Consider the following 26,136-nt stretch of genomic DNA (forward strand, 5'->3'; position numbering starts at 1 on the left):
CCAATAGAGAAATTGCCAAGCTCTACTGTTTTTTGTTTGTTTTGAGAATTTGCTTGAAGGCTGTGGCTTTCTGTGGCCACCTTGTTTGAGGCTTGTCCCCACTAGAGTCCCCTCGGGAGAAAGAGGATGTCCTTCCAGGCCCAGCAGGCCCAACCAACTCTGTGTAAAATGCCTGGGTGGGTGCAGACCTGGGGGGAGGCCCTGACAATCTCATAGCTCATGCAGGCTCATCCGGGCAGAGGGGTCCTGCCCTGGGGACCTGGTGGGAGAGGGGAGACAATGGGCCCTGGCACTCTGGCCCCTGGGTCTCAGGTTGTGAAAACCAACAGGCCCAAGAAGCTCACAGAGGTGCAGTGGGATTTTCTCATCTCAAATGCCTGGTGCGTCTCCAAAAGTGGTCAGAATGGACAGCTCAGGGCAAGGACTATTACTTTGGAAAATGTGTCCAGGAATTTACTTCTTTTCAGAGGGACTGGGAAGGAAAGAGCTGTAGAGGGGAAAGGGTAAGGGTTCCACTGGAGAGGGGGGAGCTGGCTGGATGCCCTGCTATCGGCTGTGGGTGAAATCGCAGCAGTGCTGGGGAGACTTAGCTGGGGACATGCCCTGGGAATAGTACCCAAATTAAAATAAATAGGCAACTACTTAAGTGTGATACTTGTTTCACATACAGAAATCAACCAGTGAATGTATGAATGGGTGGAACAAGTCAATGCTTCTCTTTCTCCCTCCCCGCCCCTAAAATCAATTTGAGAGAGAGAGAGAGAGAGAGAGAGAGAGAGAGAGAGAGAGAGAGAGAGATAAGTAAGTAAATAAATAAAGTGTGGTCCCGGTAAAAATAAAACAAAACGAAACAAAGGGCCTTTGGCGAGGGAGTCATCCCGTCGCAGAGAGGCGCCAGCTGCCCTCTGGGAGTGGAGGAGATACATCTGCTCTAGGAGTGTTACCCCGTCCCCCGGATTCCGTACAGATCTGCCCCAGCACCCGCAGCAGCACCAGCAGCCCTCCTGGGGGCGGGCACGGCCGAGAGCGATCGCCTCCCCTCAGACGGACCGGCTCGCCCCTAACGCTCACAGCGGAGCGGGCCGAAGGCTCACGGTGTCCTGCGCAGGAAGGGGTGGTGGCCAGAGAGAGTCTTGGCGCGGTTCTTGCAGACCCTCAGGGAGCAGGGCTAGGAACTGGTCCTACCGCTAGCCTGGACCCCGCAGAAAGATAAAGGGACCCCACTTCAGAATTAAAGCAATGGCAACTCGCAGGGCGCCATGATGAGGAGTTTGGGGACGCAGTGATGGATGGTTATCATTCCTAAGGGGTGGGGATCACCTGCGAAGAGTGCACTGAGTGGCTTATTCTTGTTCCCCGCCGGAGGTGGTGCCGGAGTTGGGAATCAGGGCCAAGTCCCAGCCCTTGCTCCACGCGCCCTCCGCGCGCCCTCTGAGTGGGTCAGGGCGGCGCCAGCAGCGCCCCTCCCCAAGCTGGATCTCCTGGGGCGCGCCCTGCCGGGCTGGGCGGGCAGCGGCCGGGGCTCCTCCCTCCTCCCCCGGGCGCCCCTGCTCTTAATCTGCGCGCGGGGGCGCCCGGCCACTGGCCTCCGCGGTACCAGAGAGTAGTCATCGCGGAGCCGGAGCCGCGCGTCCCGTCCCGAGGCCAACACAGCCCTCCAGCATGGCTCCCGCAGCGGCATCGGGGGGCAGCTCCCTGCCCAGCGGCTTCTCGGTCTTCACCGTCTTCCCCGACCTGCTCTTCACCCTCGAGTTTGTGAGTGGCTTGCGCGACCGTGCTGGGGAATGGGAAGGGTGGACCGTCCGCACCTGATTCACAAGCTGCGCAGGTCCCCGCCGCATAGGGGTAGCGAGGCCAGGGTGATGAAGGTCTCCCCCTCCCCGACCCCTTTACCCTTTCGGTCGTTTGGCCCCTTCTAGACCAACGACAATGGGGGACACAGACTTAAGAGGGAAAACCAAATTCTCAGCCTGGGTCAGAGGTTGGAAGAGGACCAGACCCCTTCCTTGCGCGCCGGTTCCAAAGCCCCGACCCGCTTCGCATGGGCCACGCAGAAGAAGCCCTCATTGGAATGCGATGTCCACCTAGAGGTGCTCAGATTTACTCAGGGTTAGGGTTTCCTTTTATAAAGTCTGCAAAAGAAACCTGAGTTCACCAGCTGAGGTTTGGAGATGGGGCTGGTGTCGTAGAAGAAGCTGAATCGGGAGTTTCTGGCGAGTGAAGGTATATAAGACAACCTTGGTCTGGAAATAAGAAAACAGGCTGTGTTTTGCTCCTCCAGTCATTATGCTGTGTGAGTGTGTGTGAGTGTGTGTGTTGGGGGTGGGGGTGTGTGCTGGCTGAGCCATTCGGAATCTGGGCTGACCTTGAGCAGTTGAGACCTCTGCATCTGTGGTTGGTTTCTCCTTGCACTGGAGGGTACAGCTCAGCCAATGGCTGCAGGATGGTAAGATGGTCTCCAGGGTCTACGAGCGCTTACCTGGAATGGGGCAGGCTATGCTTATTTTGTGGGTTCAGAAGTGAAAGTCAGGGAGACTCCACTTCTGTACCTACCCCCACCACAGTGGTGAGTGCCTGGAGAGTTGGTTGGAAAAGAAAATGGCTAAACTTAACTGTTTAAAAATGGGACCCCAGCTTTTTACTGTGTGAGTGATGGAGCCAGGAGGGTGATCATCAAAGGAAGCAGGTTCTGCCATCCATGGATAATTTGGAGGGAGAGCTAGGAGGGCCCAGGTTGCCTGATGGCACCCTATCACTGAACTTATGAGAGTTGAGGTGAGCCCAAACCTGGGTGTTTCCAGAGAGACTTCAAATCCTGGGGCAAGCCAGAATCAAGGCAGTGACATCTAGAAGAAACCATGGACACCACTAAACCTAATCTCATCATAGGTAGATAGGGACACCCCCCCCCCCCCAGTGGGGAGGGGCTTGTACCACAGGAACATTCCTTCCCTGAATGGCTCATTCCCTGTTTTTCCATTCAGCATTTAGTCTCTGCTTGCCCGAGGCTGGATCACGGAAATCAAGGGGCATGCAGTGCTCGTAAGGAATGGCAGGTCCTCTGTACAGGGGCCGCTGTACTATTTTTACAAAGGCAATTTCCTGCCCAAAGATAGAGTGACTAATGACAAGGTGTGATGGGACAAAGACATTTTTAGACGACAAAAGCTCTTCCTACTGTCTCTTAAAATGCTCCAATGTGAGACTCTCTGTGTAGTTGTTCGGGGAGCATTAGAACAAGAATCAGGACACAGTGTGTTAGTGGGGCTCCATGCAAAGCATTCTGGTGTTTCCTCCTTTTGCCTTCACAAGAACTGGCTCAGGTGGCAGCAGGTGGTGGCAGGTGTCTGCTTCACAGAAGGGACATTTTGCCCTCTGCTTCCTCTTGGAATGGCAGTTTAGAGGAAGGAGTGCCCCTAAGGATAGGAACAGCCCAGCCAGGCAGAGCCATCTTGAGAGAAGGGGACAGGAGGACCCCCAGCCCCACCAAGTGAAAGGAGAGAACGGGGTGTGGGAAACAGAATCAGAGCCAGGGATTAGTGGAAACTTACTCCTCCAGGGCGGCGTGTGACCTGCGCCGGTGGGGCTTCTAGAAGAAACAATTCCCCCTTGCTGAAACACTTCCTTCTCACCTGCCTTAGGAGTTGTTTTTTCTGCCCTGACCGGTTTCGCTCAGCAGTGGAGCATCAGCATGTGGATCAGGGAGTCCGGGTTCGGTTCCCGCTAGGGACACATACCAAAAAAAAAAAGAGGTTGTTTTTCCTTCTTCCACCACGTGAAAACACGAGGCAGGGCCACATACAGCTCACCGCATCTAGCCTCAGGGTGGTCCCTGAGTGCAGGAGGCAGAATAATGTAGTAGCAGGAAATCCAGGGGGCTTCGATGCCACCTGAAAAGATTTATTTCCTTAATACTAAAAGTAATAAGGCAAAATATTAAGACACGGCGAAGTTGAGTGATAATTACCTGGGTGTCTATTAAAGTACTTCGTATATGTACTTTCCTGTAATATTTGAGATATTTTTACAATTTTTAAAAATTGATGTGACATTCAAACATCAAATTCACCATTTTAAATGGACCAATTCAACGACATTTACTGCACTCACAGTGTTGCCCCACCACCAGCTCTGTGGAATTGCCAGGCATTTTCATCAGCCTGAAAGGAAACCTGTGCCCACTGAGTGTTGCTACAACCCTGCTTCCCGCTGCCCTCAGCTCCTGGCAACTGCCAGCTTGTTCCACCTCCACGGATTCACCTGTCGTGGGTGTTTTCTATACACGGGCCCCACCGCAGGTGACCTTCTGTGTCTGGCTTCCCCTACTTAGCACGGTGTTTTCAAGGTTTATCAACTTTGTACTGGATCCCTTTCTATGGCTGAGAATACCCACTGCATGGATGTATCACAATTTGCTTATTGTTTATCTGTGGATGGGCCTCTGGGCCATTGCTACCTGTTGTTTATTGTGAATGGTGCTGTTATAAACACACCTGTCCACACACCTGGTCAGGTCCCTGTTTTCCATTCTTTTGGTTATAAACCTGGGCGTGGAATGGCTGGGTCAAATGGTCATTTTGGGGGGACCCACCAAACAGTTTTCCATAGCAGATGAACTGTTTTACATTCCCACTATTAACGCAGGAGGATCCGATCCTCTCCACATCCTGGCCAGCACTTACCACTCTCCATTTTGTGTGTGTCATCCTAATTTTGTATGAAGTGACACCCCACTGTGGCTTTGATGTTGTTTCCCTGCATGACATTGAACACCTTTTCATGTGCTTATTGGCCATGTGCACATCTTCTTTGGAGAAATGTCTGTTCAAGTCCTTTGCCCATTTTTAAATTGGGCCCATCCACAGATAAACAATAAGCAAATAGTGATACATCCATGCAGTGGGTATTCTCAGCCATAGAAAGGGATCCAGTACTAACACATACTACAGTCGATAAACCTTGAAAACACCATGCTAAGCAGGGAAGCCAGACACAGAAGGTCACCTGCGGTGGGGCCCGTGTATAGAAAACACCCACGACAGGTGAATCCGTGCAGGTGGAACAAGCTGGCAGTTGCCAGGAGCTGAGGGCAGCAGGAAGCAGGGTTGTAGCAACTGCTCAGTGGGCACAGGTTTCCTTTCAGGCTGATGAAAATGCCTGGCAATTCCACAGAGCTGGTGGTGGGGCAACACTGTGAGTGCAGTAAATGTCGTTGAATTGGTCCATTTAAAATGGTGAATTTGACTTCCGGTCAGGATGGCAGGTAGGTAAACGCGGTATCTGTCCTCCCACAACTACATCAAAGTAACAACTAAACTACAGAACAACCATCATTCAGAACCACCTGAAATCCAGCTGAATGGAAGTCCTACAACTACGGAATTAAAGCAGCAGCCACATCCAGACTGGTAGGAGGGGCGGAGGGGACAGGCTGGTCCCACACCCACGTGTGGCGGATAAAAATCAGGAGGACACCTCGGCTGAGAAGGTCCTTCCTGAGGACTGAGGGGTCCCCCACCAGGCGCCCGCTCAGGGTTCCAGTGCCAGGAAGAGAATCCCCATCACTTCTGGCTGGAAAAACCAGCGGGAACTGAGGCTCAGGGAGGCTGAGGCGGCTGGAGCCCCAGGCAGCTCCTTAAAGGGCCTGCGCACGGACTCACTCCCTCTAAGCCTGGAGGGGAGGCAGCTCAAGGGAGCCAGAGACACACAGGGAAGAACTGAGCTGTTTGGCATAGGAGAAAGGTCTGGAGAAGCAGCTTTCTCCAGGACAAACGTGCTGTCAGAGGCCTTTGCTCCTTTGGTGAGCCCTTCCCTGGGGCAGCAGACAGCTGCTGTATCTGGGACTCCAGCAACCTGGCTCACACAGGTTGCCCCGTCCTGGTCATTCCCTGAGGCCCCGCCCCACCCAACTTTCAGGCCCACCCAAGCTGTTGCCAGTTGCCTTACCATAGGATTGGCCTGTCTTGGATCCTGCTTCAGGTTTTCCTAAATTCTTTCAAATGAGCAACATCTGGTCTCAGCTAGCCCCATACATCTGTTAAGTAATACACAGAAACAAAGACAGGGAGGCAGCCAAAATGAAGAGACTAAGAAACAGGTCCCAAATGAAAGAACAAAAATAATATCTAGGAAAAGAACTAAGCGAAATGGAGATAAGCAACCTAACAGATGCTGAGTTCAAAATGCTGCTTATAAAAATGCTCAATGAACTTAGAGAGAACCTCAGCGAACTTAGTGAGGGCCTCAAGAGCATAAAAAAGGACCAGTCAGAAATGAAGGATGCACAGTCAGAAATGAAGGAGGCACTAACTGAAATAAAGAATAATTTACACAGATTCAATAGTAGAGTAGGTAAAGCCAAGAAGCAAACCATCAATTTGGAATATAAGAAAGCAAAAAACACCCAATCAGAACAGCAAAAAGAAAAAAGAATCCAAAAATATGAGGAGAGTGTAAGGAGCCTCTGGGACAACTTCAAGCATGCCAACATTCGCATCTTGAGGGTGCCAGAAGGAGAAGAGCGAGAACAAGAAATCGAAAACCTGTTTGAAACAATAATGGCAGAAAACTTCCCTAACTTGGTGAAGGAAACAGACATACAAGTCCAGGAAGCACAGAGAGTCCCAAACAAGATGAACCCCAAGAGGCCCACACCAAGACACATCATCATCAAAATGCAAAAGTTTCAAGACAAAGAGAGAACCTTAAAAGCAGCAAGAGAAAAGCAGTTAGTTACCTACAAGGGAGCTCCCATAACACTGATTTCTCAAAAGAAACTTTGCAGGCCAGAAGGGAGTGGCAAGAAATATTCAGAGTGATGAAAAGCAAGAACCTACAACCAAGATTACTGTATCCTGCAAAGCTGTCATTTAGCTGTCATCGATGGCCATATAACGAGTTTCCCAGACAAGGAAAAGCTAAAGGAGTTCATCACCACCAAACCAGTATTATATGAAATGTTGAAGGGTCTTCTTGAAGAAAAAGATAAAAAATATGAACAAACAAAATGGCAATGAACACATAGCTATCAATAATTGAATCTACAAACAAAATAAACAAGCAGAACAGAAACATTCTCATAGATATAGAGAACATTTTGTTGGTTGCCAGATGAGAGAGGGATGGGGGAATGGGTGAAAAAGGTGAAGGGATTAAGAAGTACAAATGGGCCCTGGCCGGTTTGGCTCAGCGGTTAGAGCGTTGGCCTGCGGTCCAGAGAGACCCGGGTTCGGTTCCCGCTAAGGGCACGTACCTCAGTTGCAGTTTGTCCCCAGCCCTGGTTGGGTTGTGCGGGTGGTGAACACTCCATGTGTCCCTTTCGCTTTGATGTTTCTCTCTCTCTCTCCCCCTCTCACTCTATCTGAACAAAATATGGAAAAGTGTCCTCAGGTGAGGATTTAAAAAAAAAAAAGAAATACAAATGGGTTGCTAGACTGACAAACCTCAAAGGGAAGGGGGGTTGGGGGTGGGAGGAAATAAACCAAAGAACTTATATGCAAACCAATGGACACAGACAACAGTGTGGGAAAAGGCAGGAGGGGGACAGGAGGGGGGAGGAGGAGGTCAATGGGGGAAAAATGAGGAAAAACTGTAATACATTCAACAATAAAGATTAAGAAAAGAAAAATAAATAAAATGGTGAATTCGATGTTTGAGTGTCACATCAATTTTTAAAAATTGTAAAAATATCTCAAATATTACAAGAAAGTATATATGAAATACTCTAATTGGCACCCAGGTATTATCACTCAACTTGCCGTGTCTTAATATTTTGCCTCATTACTTTTAGTATTAAGGAAATAAAGCCTTTCAGGTGGCATCAAAGCCCCTGGATTTCCTGTTACTACATTATTCTGCCTCCTGCACTCAGGGCCACGCCCAGGCTAGACGCGGTGAGCTGCGCGGCCCTGCCTCGTGCTTGCACGCGGCGAGAGCAGTGTCCCCCTGCACACGTCTTTCTGCAGCATGCTTTCCACGCCCGTCCCTCGAGCTTTGTACATGTCCACACTGGGTCATGCTGACTTACGCACCTCAGGAGCAGAATTACTGGGAGGCTGCTGAAGCTTGATTAAGCTCAGGACCCCCACTTGCTTAGCCCCTTCCAAGACCCTGCCCCATTTTGAATACTTTTATTTTTTAATCCTCACCCGAGGATATTTATATGGATTTTAGGCAGAAGGGGAAGGGGGGTGGAGGGAGAGAGAGAGAGAGAGAGAGAGAGAGAGAGAGAGAGAAAGAACATCGATCGGTTGCCTTCCGTATGTGCCCCAACCCAAGTATGTACCCTGACCAGAAGTTGAACCTGTGACTCTACGGTCCCTGGGCCAATGTTCTAACCACTGAGCAACTGGCCAGGGCTGCTTGATTATTTTTTTTAAATCTGTAGTCCAGTGAGCTGTTGATTACTCACAGTTCACTGTGCCTGTGCCAGACCTCCCAGTAGCCTGGGAGGTGCAGATGTCAAACTTGGGCCTTCGGGGGTTACCAGGGTGGAGCTCACTCCCTTCCCAAGGGAGGAGGGAAAGGACGTGGTTCAGGTTAGGGCATGGCAGCCTCACCCTCGCCCAGCACCCCTAACCTCTGAATACTGCAGGGTCCCCACAGGTAGTGCACACCAGAGCCACACAGGCTGTGCTGCTATTGCAGGCAGTAGGGGCCCAGGTGCACCCCTGTGGATCCAGGTGGAATAGTCTATTTCTCCCCTCACCCCAGGGCTCCGCTTCTGTCCTGCTCCCCCACATCCCCACCCCATGGGGTACTTTTCCTATGGAAGCCACAGTGTCTGTTTCCTCCTCCTCCTCCTCCTAAGTCAAGGGCTTCATGACACGCAAGGCGCCGTTCACAGAACAGGATGCGAACGTGGGATGCTTCTTGTCTCAGCTCTAGACAGAGCACTTAGAGGAAGCCTCTCACAAGGTGCCCAGAGAGACCCCCTCCCACCCACACACACTTCTGAAATTTGTAAAGGAAGTGCCTGAAAACAGGTTATGAAATTACCAACACACAGCCTCCTCCCAGCCGACATTAAGAGGTGAAACCACTGGTGTGACTCAGTGGTTGAGCGTTGACCCATGCACCCAGAGGTCGCCAGTTCAATTCCCAGTCAGGGAACACGCCCAGGCTGTGGGCTCAAACCCCAGTGGGGGCAGCAGGAGGCAGCCAGTTGATGTTCTCTCTCATGGATGTTTCTATCTCTCTCTCAAAAAAAAAAAAAAGAGGTGGGGCCCCTGAAAGCATGGCTGGATTTAAGAGAACATTTCTTTGAATAGAGTGTGCTAGCCCTGACCGGTTTGGCTCAGTGGTTAGAGCATCGGCCTGCGGTCCAGAGAGACCTGGGTTTAGTTCCCACTAAGGACACATAACTCAGTTGCAGTTTTTCCCCAACCCTGGTTGGGGTCGTGCAGGAAGCAGCCACTCATTGTGTCCCTTTCACGTCGATGTTTCTCTCTCTCTTCCTCTCTCTCCCTCCCACTGTACCTGAACAAAAATGAAAAAGTGTCCTCAGGTGAGGATAAAAAAAAAGGGAAGAAAGAAAAGAGTGTGCTAGGGGTGCCACCCACCTCTCTGAGCCCCTCGCATGTGGAGAGACGCAGTACTTGTTAGGGTGCACTTTGGGTGGGGGTGGAGTGCAGGGAGCCTCCAGGGATCTGTTCACCGTGAACCAGACATACTAGTTACTCAGATGAGACCGTTCCTGCGACTCAAAGTGATTGGGGACCTCTTATTGTATGATAGTGACCCGACAAATCCTGGGACCTGCCCTAGACCTCCACCTGCCAGGACGGGGCACTGCAGTTCCGGTGGGGAACAGCGATACAGCCGTTTTCTGGAGGGTGGTCTGGCTACGCCGGGAAGGCAGCCTCTGGGCTCGCAGGAGAGGAGAGACGTAAAGTCACAGAAACCCGGTCTGTGGAACTGAAAGGGAACTGAGGCTCAGAGAGGGAGCAGCTACCTGGGTCACTCGGTTTCCAGGGTGGCACTTTCTGTAACGACAGCGAAGTACATCCAGGTTTCTGTGTTTCCTCAGATGCCCACAGTGCACTTTTGCCTACAGCACAAGGGGCCATGACCAGGTGGCCCTGCCCCACTGACAGCCTGGGCGAGGCTTGGCTCCCTTCTCCCCCCGCCCCCCTGAGAATGAAGGGACAGTCAGAGCCATTGGGGAGCTCACAACCCACTGGGCCTGCTTGTCAGAAACACTGGAGGGTCTGAGACACTAGGTCCAGGGCAGGTCCAAGAATCTGCATCTGAGCCTGACTTGTGCGGCTCGGTGTTGGGCGTGGTCCCCGTGCACTGAAGGGTGAAGGGTCACTGCCTTCGATTTGGTCAGGGCACATGCCTGGGTTTCTGGCTCGATCCCTGGTAGGGGGCGTGCAGGAGGCAGCTGATCAGTGTTTCACTCTCACATGGATGTTTCTCTTTCTCTCTCCCTCTCCCTTCCTCTCTGTCTGGACATCGATAAAATTATTTTTAAAAAGAAAAAAAAAACGGATTTGATAAGAACTGTACAGACCCCATGGCCATCTGTAGGCCAGCCCACCCCTCAGTGTTTTTATGGGGAGACAGAATAGTGGGGACATGGGGAAACCCAGACATCACGTCCCTGCCTGTCCCCTCTGCCTGGCCATGGCTCAGTGGGCCAGCTTCTCAGCCTGAGGTTTCTCTTCACAACGGGTAGCAGAGTTGGAAAAAATGAATGCAGAATTTTTACGTGCACAGTAGCAGTAGAGCAAGAATTTAATCAAAAGAGAACAAAACTTAACGAGGGCCAGCGAGGAGGGGGGAAGCTGTGGCACTCTGCAAGTCACCGTGGAGGTTGGGCTGGGAGGGAAATGGTTGTGATCGTCCAGAGAGCACAGACTACTGGGGCGGGCAAGACATTATGTGCCGTGTCATCATTGCTTGAATACATGTGTCATGAGAAGTAAGTTCTTATTCTTCATTATGCTTGTGTGAATTTGTTAACCTCTCCCTTTTAAAATTTGCTTTAACCTTGAACTGATGAGACATCACTTCAAACTCAGGGTAATGGTATGTTCTCGTCATGTTCTCGTCACTATGACCTGTCATGCCTTAATGTGCTGCATGAGGTCACAGCAGGATTTCCTCGGATGGCATCCAGGCTCACTGTGACGCTGGCTGGTGACACCCTTCTCTCCTCCACCTCTCCCACCAGCAATTCTGTAGCTTAACCGTCCTCTCCACAGCTTTTCCTTTCAGTCTTGCTTATTCGATAAATTCAGTGCATCTTGAAAAACAAAGAAAGAATATCGGGGACAGTACTCAGTGAGAGGCTGGGGCAGGGAGCCAGGTGCCCTGAGGTTCGCCTGGGTTCAGAGCAGGCTTCTGCTGCCCCAGCCAGGGGCCTCTCCCGTGGTCATCAGAGAGTGGGGGCTGGCCCCGGTGGCCAGCGCAGGACGGGGCCGAGCACGGCCTTCTCTGGCTGTGGCCGCGGCTCCTGGCCTTGTCCGATCTTGCGTTGTGGGCCCTCGCTCCCTGGCTGCTTGGAGGGCCAAGGGCCCTGCCCAGGGTTTCTCCTTTCCTCCTCTCTAAAGGGAGGGAAGAACTTCAGATCGAGGTCCCTGAGGGACTTGTCCTTGGGGCTGAGAAGTGACTTTTCCAGTTTTTCAAGAACCAGAGGCCTGCTTTGCTCTGGTCCGTGACTCCGAGCTGTTCCCTGGAAACTGCTAGCTGGTGACGGCCCCGCCCCGCGCTGCGTTGGAGCAGGGTGCCTTCGAGCTTTCTATCAGTCCTCTGACTTGGCACAGATGGGGTGATGCCTCTCGTGCTTTCGGGAGGTGGGAGGACACCAGATGCCCAGCAGGGGCAGCTCAGGCCAGGGGGAAGGCTGGCACTGCGCCTACACCCACCGTGCCTGCTGCCGAGGAGGGCGGGAGAGCACAGGGTGCCACTGGCTGGGACTGGCTTTGCTCTGGGCTCCAGACACATTCTGTGAGGGAAGGGCTGGGGGTCGGGGACTGAGCCATCTGAGGCCTGTCTCAGGCGGGGTGGGGCCAGCGTGTCCAGACCTGGATGGGGGCTGGGGCTGACTAGTGGATGTAGCTCAAAGCCTCGGCGGGGGGCTTCCTCTGGCCTCTCAGTAGTGTTTTGGACCAAAGGCCACCAGGGCAGGTGCTGATAAGATGCCCCAGCAGGTGTTCTCTTCAGGTGCTGATGGGGGTGAGGACAGTGGGTGAGTGGCACCCCTTGTGCCTGGAGAGGCTGACTCCTCCCAGATTTCAGAGTGTTCCTGAGAGCACTGGGCAGGTCCTGGTTCTCTCCGCATCATGGGCCGGACCTGCCTTCTCCACTCCGGTGGAAGGAAGGGTTTGGTTCCTGGTCGCTCCTGCTGGGCTCCAGGGTGATGTCCAGGCGTGGCTTCTCCGCCACCCTCCGCTCCAGGCTCTCCCGCCTCACTCACAGCTCCTGTTCTGCCCACCTTTGAGGCAAAACAACCCCTTTGATAAATCACTTTAATGCACCAAGGCCCTAGGGCTTGAGGAAAGTAAGTAGGAACTAAAAGAACAGCCTTGTCACCAGCATCACACGGTGATCCACACATACACACGCAGCGGGAAGAGGAAGGCCCAGGGCCAGCTGGCCCGAAACTCCACACCAGAGCCCCATTCCAGTCAGAGTGCAGCTGGGTAGGAGGGGGGGCGGAGAAGGAGGGGGAGGGGAGAAGGAGGGAGAGGGGAGAAGGAGGGAGGAGGACTCCAGAATCTCCTGGCTCCAACTTCAGAGACCCTTAGAGGGCCGGGGGTTCAGGCTTGAGGAGGCGTGGGGGGATTGCCCCTGCAGGAAAAGAGCAAATGGGAAAAGACAGAAGATAGGCTGCACCCCCAGGTCATGACAGGGGTCGTTTTGATGGACCCCGGGATAAGGACTACAACCTGTGCCTGCAGAAGAGGGGCTGACATCCTTGAGTTCTGCTCTTCTGCTTGTGTTTTGGCCTTAAACACAACACTTGCTATTCTGTTCCTCCGAAAGAACAGAGCCTATTGAGCAGCGGCGGGGTGGGGGAGGGAACCTGCTCCTGGGCCGGCTCCTCGCAGTCTCCTCGCCTGGACCAGGGTGGTGGGGGCAGGATGGAGGCCAAGGGGCTCCTTCCATGTTATTGTTCTCAGGGGCTCGGGGGCACTGCCTGTGGGTCACCATGGGGAGCTGTCACAGGCACGGAGGCCCGATCGAGAGCAGGGAAATGGGGTAGGGTAGCACCTGCCTCTAGGATGCCGTGAGAAGCGAGCGAGTGTAACCCAATAACACAGCTGTCCCAGTAACATGACGCACAGAACCTGCTGCTCAGGAGCGCTGAGGATCAGATCCGTTCACTAAAGCTCGCACACCTGCTCTGAGATCAACTGGCCAATCAGTGCAAGAGGGGGCCACGAGGCCATCCCACACCGTGCCCTTTTGTGCCTTGGATAAGGTATGCGAGGCAGAGGGTGCGTGTGATTTGGGAGTGAGTGGGGCTGTGGAGGCCACGCTTGTGCCCAGTCACCTAATCTGCAGACGCCACCTGCTGTGGGCTCCTCAGCTTGGAGCTGCCCCTGGCCAGGCAGGTGGGGTCGCAAGGAGGAACTGGGCCTCCACTGGCCTGTTGGCCTCTGCCTGAGCCTCTCCTGCCAGCCTGGTGCCAGGACGGGTGGGGAGAGCTTAGTGAATTCTGAGCGTGATGAAGATGGTTGTATCTGCCCGAAAGCAAAGGAAGCAATTAGCAGTGGGCCCGGGATTAAGCCTTTGAGAAACGGATTGTCATCGCTGGTGCCAGTGCCGCGCCGTCTGGGCCATTGGTTCAGGGCGAGGGCAGGCTCTGGCATGACAGTGTCCCCACTTCCCCCAGCTCCATCCTGCCCTGTGCTGCTTGCTGCTATGCCAGGGGCCTGGCTGGGAGGGAACCACCGGCTTTCCGACTTAGGGTCCTTGTCAGCAGCAGCCCACTGGTCTCCATCCGCTGGTCTCCACCCACAGCGCTCCTTGGTGCAGGCGGCGGGGTGGGGCCAAGTCCTCTATCCTGCAGGCTTCCCGAACACCTCCACCTGCAGGCCGCCCTGGGAGCACCCTGGAGCACTCAGCACTCCGCTGCCCTGCCGGCTGGGCCTGCACCAGAGGGGCCGGCTAGCATCTGGGCTCCCGCCGGGCTAGTGTTTATGAATCACAGGGTGAGTCCTTGACCCCAAGGGCAGACGGAGGATGAAACTGACAATCATCCCCGTTCCCAGGAGATCTCCGGGACCCTCGGGGGAAGCGCAGGGCCTGTCCGAGCAGTTCTCAGGTACACACCTGTTTTGTCAGTCTGCTCACATTGCCACTTGATTTGGTGACTCTCATTACTGCCTTTTGTTTTTTTCCCTGAAGCCACTCCCACCTTGTCTAGCGTGTCCGAGGTGGATTGTCTTTCACAGGTGGCTTACCTGCATTTTTCACGGAACCTCCTGTTGCTGTTTATCCTGCTGAGTAAAGCCAGTGGGTATAGGTGTGGTAGGTAAAATTTTCCATCCAACTGAGGACATGCGTGAGGAAAGCTATCCCCTAGCTTTGTGGGTCCCCTTCACTGGGGGCCTGGTGAGGGAGCTCGTGCTGGGCTGTGATCCGTCGGCATGCCCCTGCCCAGGGCCCTGGAGCAGAGGTGTGGTGGGCTCAGCGGAGGGGAGCAGGGAGGCAGGGCCACACTCACCCTGCTACACCAACTACGCATGTACACTCACTCCATCTCTTTAACCCCAAATCTCTGTCCCCCACTTCACAAACAGAATCCAAGCCTCCAGGCCCCCAGCCCTGGTCTTGCCTTCAGATTAGATAAAAGGACATAGTCTAAGACCCCTTGGGCGGGATGAGGCATGATGGGTCCCTCTGGGAGAAAGGATTCCGCTGATGAAGGAGCCAGGAGGGCAGAGCAGCTGCTATAGGTAAACAGAGTCAGGGTCCTCAGCACCGCCCCAGTGTACACCCTAAGAGAGCTTCAGAGGTCAGACTCCTAATAAGCTGTCTTATCATTTGGGAAGGGGGAGGGGTCCCCCACACAATGTCTCACCTGCCCCAGCCACCTCCCCATGGGGTCAGGGTAGCAGGTCCGGTGCAAAGGTCTGGGTTCTGTCCCTGTCCTGGGCAGAGGAGTGCCCGGTGCCTGGGGCCCGGTGCCCTGGGCTCTTGAGAAGTAAAGGAAACTGGCCGAGAGCATGGGCTGTGATCCCCCGAGGGTCCCGGAGATCTCCTGGGAACGGGGGATGATTGTCAGTTTCATCCTCCGTCTGCCCTTGGGGTCAAGGACTCACCCTGTGATTCATAAGCACCGGGTGGTAGGGGAATGCACAGGGGGAGGTCGGAAGGGAAACCCCAAAACCCTGAAGCCTTCCCCAGGCTCCCTTGGCTCTTCCCTTCAGAAAACGGGTCTGAGAGGGAGGCTAGGGGACTGCCCTGTTCTGACAGGTGGGGTGGCAGGAAGCAGACAGAGGGGCAGGACAGAGGACTTGACCTCACCCCGCCACCTGCCCCAAGGAGCCCTCACTGGGGCCCCAATGATTCCACCAGGACTCTGCCCTTGGTGGACCCAGAACTTCTCCAGTGGGCCTGGTGGCAAGACTGGAAGAGAGGGGTCAGGGAAGGAGAGGTGGGCGCTGCTTAGCAGTGTGTGTCTTGGTATAAGTCTGCTGGGTGCACCTGCTGCGGTGCCGACCAGACTCCTGGTCACTCGGCGTCTGTTGGATGCATGGATGAACCAAGGAGTGGATTAGGGGTTGAGTGAGTGAGCAAGTGAAAGAAGTGTCTCCTTGGACTTGCTGGGGGCTGAGTTTCTCCACAGGGGAGAAACTACACATGTACACTCACCCCATCTTGCATGGGCTCATGCACGAACCAGGGAAGCTGGCGTGAGCCCCTCTGTCTGCTTCCTGCCACCCCACCCGTCAGAACAGGGCAGTCCCCTAGCCTCCCTCTCAGACCCGTTTTCTGAAGGGAAGAGCCAAGGGAGCCTGGGGAAGGCTTCAGGGTTTTGGGGTTTCCCTTCCGACCTCCCCCTGTGCATTCCTGTGCTATGTCCTGTACTGGTCAAGTCACCCACTCACTGTGCCCTCCTGACTGCGAAATCGTTCAGTGAGTGTACTTGTTTCCTGCAGCACAGGTTGGGGTGCCCTGGTGGCCCTGGGAGCACCGACAGGCTTGGTGCGCATGCGGGCGGGATGCGCCTCATGTGCGCTGGCTGTCTTTTCTTTTCCTCCCTGGGAGACCTGAGCAAGGCAGGGCAGCCTCGTGCTGGGTGCACAGCCCATGCTCTTGGCCAGTTTCCTTTACTTCTCAAGAGCCCAGGGCACCGACTTCTGTTCACGTGCACTGTCGTGACACCAGACACTCAGCTGTTGGGGCCACACCACCAGGTGTGCGTGTGGAAAGCCCTGCACAGGGAGCCTTCTTTGGTACACGTCTTGACATACATGTTGTTGGAAGAGTGTCTGCTGGTGGGGAGACCCTGACAGAGTACACTGGAGCCCCAGAAAAATATCCAGAGAATTTGAGCAATTCCTCTGCACTGAGCTCAGTTGTCCAAGTCTCTTGGCGGAGACAGTGGGCCATTGTGGACGCCGAACCCCTCAGTGCTGCGCAGTCAAGGGCACCGCCTCTCGAATCCCAAGAATGTGCCGAAGATTCTTTCCCGCCTTTGTAACCGAGGCTCATTGTTCAAAGGAAGGAGTTCTCGTACTTTGATGTCCTTTGAGGTTTTTGGGGTTTTTTTTTTTTGCTTTTTTGCAGAAGCAGACACATTTTTCTTCACTTTTGATTTCTGGGAAATCATAGGTTTTTCTCCTTTTGATGCTTTTGAAGGTATTTGTGTGTGTGTATGTTTAATCCACACCCAAGGATACTCTTCCATTGATTTTTAGATAGAGTGGGAGAGAGGGAGGAAGAGAGAGAGAGAAACATTGATGTGAGAAAGACACATTAGCTGGCTGCCTCCCGCATGACCCCGGCCAGGGCTGGAATCGAACCGCAACCAAGGTATGTGCCCTTGACCACAATCAAACCAGCCTGGGCTTGAATGTGTTTTGAAATTCTGGGTCCCTACCAGTTTTGGAGCGGATATTTGTGCGTGTGGATCCTAGAGCTGGGATTCAAATTCTTTTTCTAAAGTCTTAACCACCCTTGCCTGTGTCCTGTGGATTAATTCAGATGAAAAAGAGAACCTTCTCTGAGTTTACATGAGCGCTCCCCCCAAGACTATCTCCCGAAGAAATTTTTGACAAAAATCGTTTAGTCAGGTAGACCACAGATACGAACTCTTTAGGTCTTTGGGAATGTTTTTGTCTTGTTTGTACATTACCTTTGGTTCTTAAAGAACCTCTCAGTTAGTGCTCAGCACCCAAACCAGCCTGAATTAAAAACAGATTTCCAGTCCTGAAATGCTAAAGTAGGTAGGGGCCCAGACCACCAGCTCAGCCCCCGTTCATAGACGCTGAGGCTGTGTCCCTGCATCCAGCGGACACCTGACAACGAGCTCATGTTCAAGGTAAGACAGGGACTGAGGCTTAAGGAGAGGAGAGGAGAGGGAACTCTGCACCCAGAACCAAACAGGAGCGGGAGCAGAGTAGGGACCGGTGTCACCGGAGGGCTGTGCTCGGTGCTAGAGCCGGAGCCACCCTTCTGTCTGACAGGAGTTACCAAAGCATCCGCGAGGGCTGTTGTAGAAACATGTCCCAAGGCCCTTGACAAGAGCCTGGATGTCTGTGTCTTGTCCTGTAACTGCTTCTCGCCAATGAAGTGAGACACTGGGCGTTGGTGTTTTTTCAAGGTGTCTCAAGCGATGCGAATGCAGAGTGAGAGCTGAGAACCATACAGGGTTAGCCCAGGTCCCACCTCCCCTCTGCAGCCGGGGGTCTGGGTCCCAGAGAGAGCTCAACCCAGGGGACTTAGGGACCTTTGTGTGAGACCACCCAGCAGCTGCACCGTCTCTGTCGTGGTGGATGGGGACCTGGGTGCAGGCAGGGGTGGGGGATGATGGCCTATGAGCATTTGCTTCCTGGAAGCTGGGGCCACTCAGAGTGTTCTTTATGAAGGGGAACGCTTGAACCCTCACCTACCCCCTTGCTCTTGACAAATATTTGGCCAGTGGGGTCCTGCTGCTGGGACAGAGTGACTGCTCCCTGCCCAGGGTGCCTTATCATCTGGGTGTGGGTGCAGCCCTCGCTCTCTGTTTGCTCTCTGCCCATTTGGTGGGTGGAGTGGGGCAGGCCCTGGCTTGGTCCGATGATTCACGCAGAATCCTCACGCTGAACTGTGCGGGCCTGGGAGGCCTTCCCACCGGCCCGGTCACTTCGAGGCTCCCCCCCTCGAGCTCCATGTCCCCCGACTCCCGCCCCTCGCGTCAGACGCCCTCGCTGCTGCTTCAGCGTCCTCTGGGCTGGCGCATCCTCTTCCTCCCCCGGAGAGCTACTTCTCGAGCCTTTGGCCAGGTCAACCAGCCAAGCCCACCTCTCCCTTCAGGATTTGACTGGCGGCCTCTGTGTGTCCCTGGGCCGGGGCCTCCTGCCTGAGCGTGCCTTACTGCAGGTGTGGGTGGTGCTGAGCAGGGTGCTGGAAGCTCCGTGCTCACGTCCGTAGTCCGGCCGGGGTGTACCAGGGGCAGGGGGGAGACGGCTGCCCACTGTCGTTTACAGACAGGAAGCTGAGGCCATGGGGCCGGGTCGCTTGCCGCAGCCTCGGCCACTCGGTGCAGTGGGCCTGGCCCAGGGCTCACGTGCAAATGCCGCGTCATGCGGGTGCTGCAGGACTCGCCTGTGCCAGGGGAGTGGCGTCCTCGAAGCTGTTACAGCTTCTAACGTGCACCTGTCCTGGGATTCTCACAGCAGCGGTGTCTGTGCCCAGCGCCCTGCTCACACCTCTAGCCAGGAACAGGGTCTCTGCTCAGTTCAGCCTCCTGTCCCCAGGGCTGTTCTGCCCGCAGCTCAGCACCTCTCCCAGGTGGCCTCTGTGGCTCCCTCCTGAAACAGCTGCCCACCTTTCCGCCCTGGGCACCTCCTGGGCAGGGCTGTGGGGGCAGAGGGAACAGAACCCGCAGGGTTAATCACCTCCTCTGTGCTGAGGACATTCCCTTCTAGTGACGCGTGACTTAAAGTATGTTTCTGGGACAGGTGGGGCCTGGTGACATCTGTCTTTTAAGAACTTCCTTGGGAACCAGTGAGTCCCCAGCTTTTCCCAGCTTGGGGGCCCCAGACAGATAAGACACATTCACTTGATGTGCCCCAAGGGTGGGGGTCAGAACGGGTCGTGGTTGTGCTGTGATCGTCAGACAAAGTCCCCTGGAGAGAGAACTTCTCACCTTAAAAGACATTAAGCTAAATGAAAAAAGCCAATCACAAAAGTCCACGTATTACATGGTCCCACTCACGTGGAAGCTGAGAACAGGGACATCTCTGGAGACAACGTGGGTGAGTTGTCAAGTAGGGGTGGAGGGGGAGGGGAGGGCAAAGGGCACTGGGTTTCTTCTAGGGGATGAAAACGTTCTGCAGCTTCCAAAGCCTGTGCATATACCAAACCGTCGAACTGTACGTGCTGCCTGGGTGAATGGTATGGCATGTGCATTGTATCTCATTAAAGCTGTTTTAAAAACAAATTTCTCCCTACCATCTCACTGTGAAACCTGCTGCTATGGATAAACCATGAGAAGAAAAAGTCAGCAAAATTTTCTAGCGGACCTTTGCAAGGTGGGATGGGTTCTTACCATGGACTCCAGGAATGAGAGAGAGAGGGGGGAGACATGTTCTCCAGGAGCTGGAGCACAGTCTTCATCAGGTCAGGAGGTCCGGATGCAGCTTGCAGCTGGCTCTGCCGCCGGGGCCAGGAGTTGGACCCCGAGCTCTGCTGCATCCCCAGAGTGACGCTCAGGACCCACGAAGAGCTCAGCGCAGCGACTTCACTCCAAATTCACCTTATTTTTGTGGCCTTTGATTCCTGACCCAGCAACCTTGGGAAGAATCGGATGAAAGTTAAACGGTCTGCCCTGGCCGGTTTGGCTCAGAGGTTAGAGAGTCAGCCATCAGACCAAAGAGTAGCGGCTTCGATTCTGGTCAAGGGCACATGCCTCGGTTTCGGTTCGGTCCTGGACCTGGTCGGGGTCGTGTGGGAGGCAGCCAGTCGATGGGTCCCTCTCACCTCAGTGTTTCTCTCTCTCTCTGCCCCTCCCACTCTATCTGAAGATACTTGAAAAAATATCCTCGGGTGAGGATTAAAAAGAAAAAAAGGTCTGCAGACCAGGATCTGAGAGCCACCTTCTCAGGTGTGGCCGTGTCCAGGCACCACCTGTGCCTTAATTTACCTCACACGTATTTCACAGTTAATTTGTCCCTAAAATAACTATAACAGTGTTAAAAATAAGAAACAAGTGCTATTATCCAGCTCCCTCTGCCCGCCCATCCTAAGAGCCCATATTCTAGGCGAGTCCCAGATGCCTGGCTCCACCCTGTGCCCGTCTCTCTGCCTTAGAAAAACCAGAGAGTGAAAAAGAATCATTTCCTTTTGCGGCATTCAGTGCCCCTCGGGCCATGTCCATTGACCACATGCAAACACCTCCAGCCCGCTGGGTCCCACGGGGCCTTCATCACGAGTGCACGCCCCTCCGTGGGCTTCCCAAGCTCTTCCTTTGGGATTGGTTCACACATGGTCTGGTTAGCCACACCCATCTCCTCGGCCCCTGAGGCCAGGTAACTAACTCAGACACTGATGCATGGCTGGACAGGTGTCCCACACCCAGGAGTTAGCTGTGAGCAAGGTGAACCTCCTCCCCTTTATCACCTGGTCAAGCAAAGTGTCATTTTGTAACAAACCGAATACAGTGTCCCTTGTTTATCGTGGTTAATCCGTTCCAGACTCCAGCGGTTGCACCTGGCGTTGAAGGATTCCTGGGGCACTCAAATACACAGGCTTACAGTCCATATGTACAGTAATTTTAATTTTAGTTGTAATACAGGGTGTATAATTGACTCAGACAACTGAGCGCGTGCTGTATCATTTTCACTGTCTTGATCAACTTTTTAATGAATATATTTGAAAAAAAACGTGATAGAGTGAAGCCAGGAAAGTTGAAGTGCGAAGTGGCAGGGACGACTGTGTACCTGCTTGGGGCTCAGTGCTGCAGGAGAGAGCAGGGCTCCCTAGCGCATGTGACTGGGGAACTGGCTCAGGCCCCGCCCTCCTTGCATCGTCAGCCGGTGACCAGCGGAGGATGCTCAGGAGGGGAGGTGTGCTTTAGACCCTCGCCTCTGCCAACCAGCCAGGCATATGACCCTCCCTCCTCTTCACGCCGCTCGGCCGATCGATGTTCTCTCTCATCGATGTTTCTCTCTCTCTCACCCTCTCCCTTCCTCTCTCTCTAAAATCAATAAAGAAAAAAAATAAAAAATAAAAAAAGAAGAAAGTGCCTGGTATATAAATGTGATATAAGCATTTGTTAAATAAAAATACTTTAATTATATTTTTAAAAATGCAAAAGGCTCCCTGGCCGGTTTGGCTCAGCGGTTAGAGCGTTGGCCTGCGGTCCAGAGAGATCAGGGTTCGGTTCCCGCTAAGGGCACGTACTTTGGTTGCAGTTTGTCCCCGGCCCTGGATGGTCGTGTGGGTGGCAGCCAGTTGATTTGTTCCTTTCACGTCGATGTTTTTTTCTCTCTCTCTCTTCCTCTCTCTCCCTCCCGCTGTCTGAATAAAAAATGGAAAAATGTCCTTGGGTGAGGATAAAAAAACAACAAAAAATAAATAAATAATGCAAAAGGCAAGCAGGCACGGGATTGGACAGATTGGAATGAGAGATCCACCAAGAGTCCTTTCCAGTGAGGACTCTGTTCTCACTGTTCTCAGCCTCCCTTCCATTTTCCACCCAGCGGGACCTCCAGGTCTGGCCCTTCCTGCCCCAGGCTCAACCCTCCCTCCATGATCCCTCTGCAGGTCTTTGGGGGCCTGGTGTGGATCCTGATCGCCTCGTCGCTGGTGCCCCTGCCGTTGATCCAGGGATGGGTGATGTTCGTGTCTGTGTTCTGCTTCGTGGCCACCACGACCCTGCTCATCCTGTATATAATTGGTGCCCACGGCGGGGAGGCTTCCTGGATCACCCTGGTGAGTCTCAGCTTGGGATGTCTGAGGGGTGGGCAGTGTTGGACCCTCTTCCTTGGAAGGCTGGCTTTTCCCTGCTGGCTGAGGCTGCCCCGCAGGCGTCTCCCACCCATGTTCTAAGGTCAAGCTGGCCAGGCCTTCAGCGCCCAGCTGTCCATGTGTCCAGGGCTCCCTGTGGCCCGGTCAGGAGGAGGCAGGGCTGAGGGTCACTGCCTGAATGTCGCTGGGCCTACTCTGCTTTGTCTTCCATGACTGCCTTCTGCAGGGAACCAGCAGCCCAGCCCCTGCCCATGCTGCCTGCACCTGCCAGGTGCCTAGTGGCACCTCCTGTCCTCCAGGGGGGCTGGTTTCCACCTTGTCCTGGGCGTTTGCCTTTGCTGCCCAGTGAGGCCATGTTTCTGCCCAGCTCTGTTCTGTCTTCTAAAGCAGGGTCACCAGGGAGGGACTTGGACAGGGCGAGAGGTGACCTATGGTCTCCATCCGCATGAGTTTTGTCTCGAGGCTCATGACAAGGGTAAAACTCACACATGAAACCCCTGCCATCGCCTGCCCCGGAAGGGGAGCAGATTTGGCCAGGCCCCGCTCTCTCAAAAAGCCTCCTGTAGAAACGTTGAAGTCACTTCCAAATGACAGATTCTCAAAGCTCCTGTTTGCCTTAAACATACCTGTACAGCCCCCACTTGCCCTGCAAATTGAACCACAAAGCAAAACAAAACAATAGTGGAAATGGCCTGGGCCTCTCTGGCCTGCACTGGCCACTAAGGTCACACCCTAACTGGGACCGTGACCACGTGTGACCCTTCTCAGGTTCAGTGTCTGTGTTAAAGGCTGAGTGCTCTCGCCGCCCCCACCTCTTCCTTGATCCCACCTCAAGGGAAAGCAGTGTCCCTTCCTCATCCACGTCCTTGCTCTGACCCCAAACCAGTGAGGAAAACCTCGCTGGGAAGTGCTGACCAGACAGTGCGTGCGGCGGGGGCTGGCGGGCGTGGCGATGGGTGGATAAGGGGACCGAAGCCATGCCAGGTGGGGACAGGGGGCATGGACAGCCTGCTGGACCACAGCTGCCCGCATGTCCACGCCCAGGACCCCTCTCTGATGCCCTTTCTGACCCTGCAGGACGCAGCCTACCACTGTGTGGCCGCCCTGTTCTACCTCAGCGCCTCGGTCCTGGAAGCTCTGGCCACCATCCTGATGCATGACGGCTTCACCTACAAGAGCTACCACGAGAACATCTCCGCCGTGGTGAGTGCCTGCCAGCCTCCCTCTGCCAGCTCCACCGCCCAGGCCCTTGCTGTGGTGTTAGCTCACTAACTTTCTTCTCTTAATGTTTTTATGTTTTAGAGAGAGAGAGAGAAACATTGGTGTGAGAGAGATGCATTGACTGGCTGCCTCCTGCACGCCCCCTACTGGGGATCGAGCCCGCAACCCGGGCACTTGCCTGACAGGGAATCAAACTGGGACCTCTCAGTCCACGGGATGATGCTCAATCCACTGAGCCACACCAGCTGGGCTCACTAACTTCTGAGTGAACTCAACCTTCCCCTCATTTCTGAGGAAGCAAAGGAAAGTGAGATGTGCCCAGGACTCGCCCGGCCATCAGTCAGTGTCGCGCTGGCCGGGGGTCTGTGCTGGGGCCCTGTGGGGGCTGTGTGTGAGGAGACGTGTCTGAGCTCTCTGTGACAGTTCACTGACCCTCGCAGCAGCCCCAGGACGCAGGCACTGCTGTTACACCCATGTCACAGGTGGAGAGCCAGGGCACTGAGTGTGGAGAACATGGTCCGAGATCGTAGAACCGCTGGGGCCTGGGGTCCAGGCCAGGTGCTGCCGCCCACACTCGCAGCAGGTTGGAGCGTGAGTCCGGCCACTTGGCCTCCTGGCTCCCGCCGAGCAGTCGGTCTGTGTAACCACCCTGATCGTGAAATAGAACAGGACAGACACCTCCCAGAGTCCTTCTCGTCCTGACATCCAGCTGCCCCGGTCAGTTCCGTCTGCTTTGAGTCCCTGCGAGTGGAGTTGTGCTGTGTTTCTTTGGCTTCTTCCTCAACCTCACGCTGGTGAGGCCGCCTGCACGGTTGGCTGAGAGGGAGCGTTCATTCTCTGCCACATAGGATTCCACGGAAGACCACACCAGCATGGTGTTCACTCCGTGACTGATCATGTCCCCACAGTTTTGTTAGTTAAGTGGAGGACCACGAGTGTGCCCGGGCAAAGCCAGCAGGGCCAGGAGCCCAATGAAAGTGTCTTCTGCGGGCAGACAGCACTGGGCTGAGACCACCCCGCGGTCACCCATCTGCCGGACGCAGTGCCATCGGGGCACAGTGCAGGAGGAGCCATGGTTGCCGGGACTTAGCCCCAGACCGGACCAACTAGAGCCTGTCCTCCAGACGGTCAGGAGGCGGCCGGTCCGGGGGTGTGGGAGGCATCTCAGGGCCTGCCCACCCCTGGCCTTCGGCCTGCTGGGATTGCTGGGCCGACTGAAGGCAGCAGGAACTTTCTGTGGAAATCTGGAGGCTTCTGGGTCTGGCTGCAGGCACTGACGGCAGCCATTTGGGGACAGGCGTTTCTGAAAGCTAAAGAAGGTTCCATGTCCCTGGCTCTGTGTCCCCAGTGTGCCATTTCTTGGCCTCACTTGGAAAATATGTCTGCTTCCTGTTCCCACAGGGACTGTAGAGGTGCTTCTGCTGAGGTTCTCATGGGTCTGGAATTGCCCAGAAGGAGAACTGGCCCCTGCTGCTGGGGGAGGTGGTGTTCGGGGGCTACTCACACATGTATGACGAATCCTTCCCGACACGGTACTTAGGAGTCCCCGGATGAGTTCTCTTACATTTGTTATTAAGTAACCCGGCTTACTCATCGCCTCTGGCCAGCGAGGCCCAAGGGTCCGCCCAGGTGTGGAGCCGGGGACAGCGCAGCACCGTGCCGCTGCTGTTTATGGGCATTTTCCAAAGGCAGGGAAGCGTGGCCACCCTAAATGCGGTGCCTGGCTTGGGAATGCTTGACCCTGAGCCCAAGGTCACAAAACCAGGTGCAGAGAGTTGACGTGGGGCAGGCAGCCGTCAGGGAGGCCAACCGCCTGAGTAGGGTGATAGGAATAAATGGTGCCCAGTGAAAAAGTCGGGGGCGTGACACCATCAAGCAGCCAATCGCCACACATCTGGGCCTTCGTTTCCAGCGCCACCGTGGCTGACTGGGTCTTCCCAGCAGCTTTTATGCAAAAGCTCAAGATCCCTCCTCTGTGTCCCTGCCCCTCACTGCCTGCGAGCGTGGCCCCCTCACCCGGCCTGTGACACAGATACAGTTCTGACGGGGCCTGAGGATGTCCAGGCAGCATCGAGCCCTTGACCAGAGCCAGCAAACCCACGTGTTTGCATTTCTTAGCCGAGGCTGCTGGGGCCACCGCTGGTGGACTCGGTCTTCCTGGGGTGGAGGGAAGTTTCCCAGGGAGAGTGGCTGATACTCCTGTTCTGAGGCCCCGTTTCCAGCTGGTGGCACCGCATGATCACGTGAGGACGTAGATAGTTGACCTTCACACCAAGTCCAGAGGGTTGTCCGGTCAGCCCTGTGCTGAAAGCCTTCCAGGGCCACGGCTGGGCTCAGCGAGGAGGAGTGTCACGCCGGTGGGAAGCAGCGGCCGGCCATGCACGCCAGGCCTGCCGTCCCGGACGAGTGCCTACCCTGCCCTGGCCCATGCGTGCCCGCTAATGGTCGCTTGTCTCGGTTTCAGGTGTTCTCATACGTAGCCACTCTGCTGTACGTGGTCCACGCTGTGTTTTCTTTACTCCGATGGAAGTCTTCATAGAGCAGAGGAAGAACTTTAGCCCAGCACCCTGATGGTGTTCATGGATCAGCCCACCTTCCAGCATAACTTTCTAGAGTGCAGGCCTGCTCTCCGTGGTGGAAGAAAGAAAAAAAACCGAAAAAAAGCAACGCTCTGTCTGTTTACTGTCCCATAGACCTTCGTGTCAGGTTGGGGGCCAGCTACCGTTAGCCTCCAATGAGGGCTGTCTTTCTTGGGTCATTTCCTATGTGGTTTTTTTTGCCAGG

General features: G+C 54.6%; 1 protein-coding gene across 1 annotated transcript; it reads left to right on the forward strand.

The window, feature by feature from the left end:
• Positions 1-1,560: 1,560 nt before the first annotated feature.
• On the forward strand, positions 1,561-26,136 carry MAL (mal, T cell differentiation protein). Its single transcript, XM_036263189.1, has 4 exons — positions 1,561-1,755; positions 21,928-22,095; positions 23,209-23,334; positions 25,817-26,136. The coding sequence occupies exons 1-4, from the start codon at positions 1,663-1,665 to the stop codon at positions 25,889-25,891; spliced, it is 462 nt and encodes a 153-aa protein (XP_036119082.1). The 5' UTR covers positions 1,561-1,662; the 3' UTR covers positions 25,892-26,136.

Source organism: Molossus molossus, unplaced genomic scaffold, assembly GCF_014108415.1.
Source record: "Molossus molossus isolate mMolMol1 unplaced genomic scaffold, mMolMol1.p scaffold_m16_p_15, whole genome shotgun sequence".
Classification (NCBI taxonomy): Eukaryota; Metazoa; Chordata; class Mammalia; order Chiroptera; family Molossidae; genus Molossus; species Molossus molossus.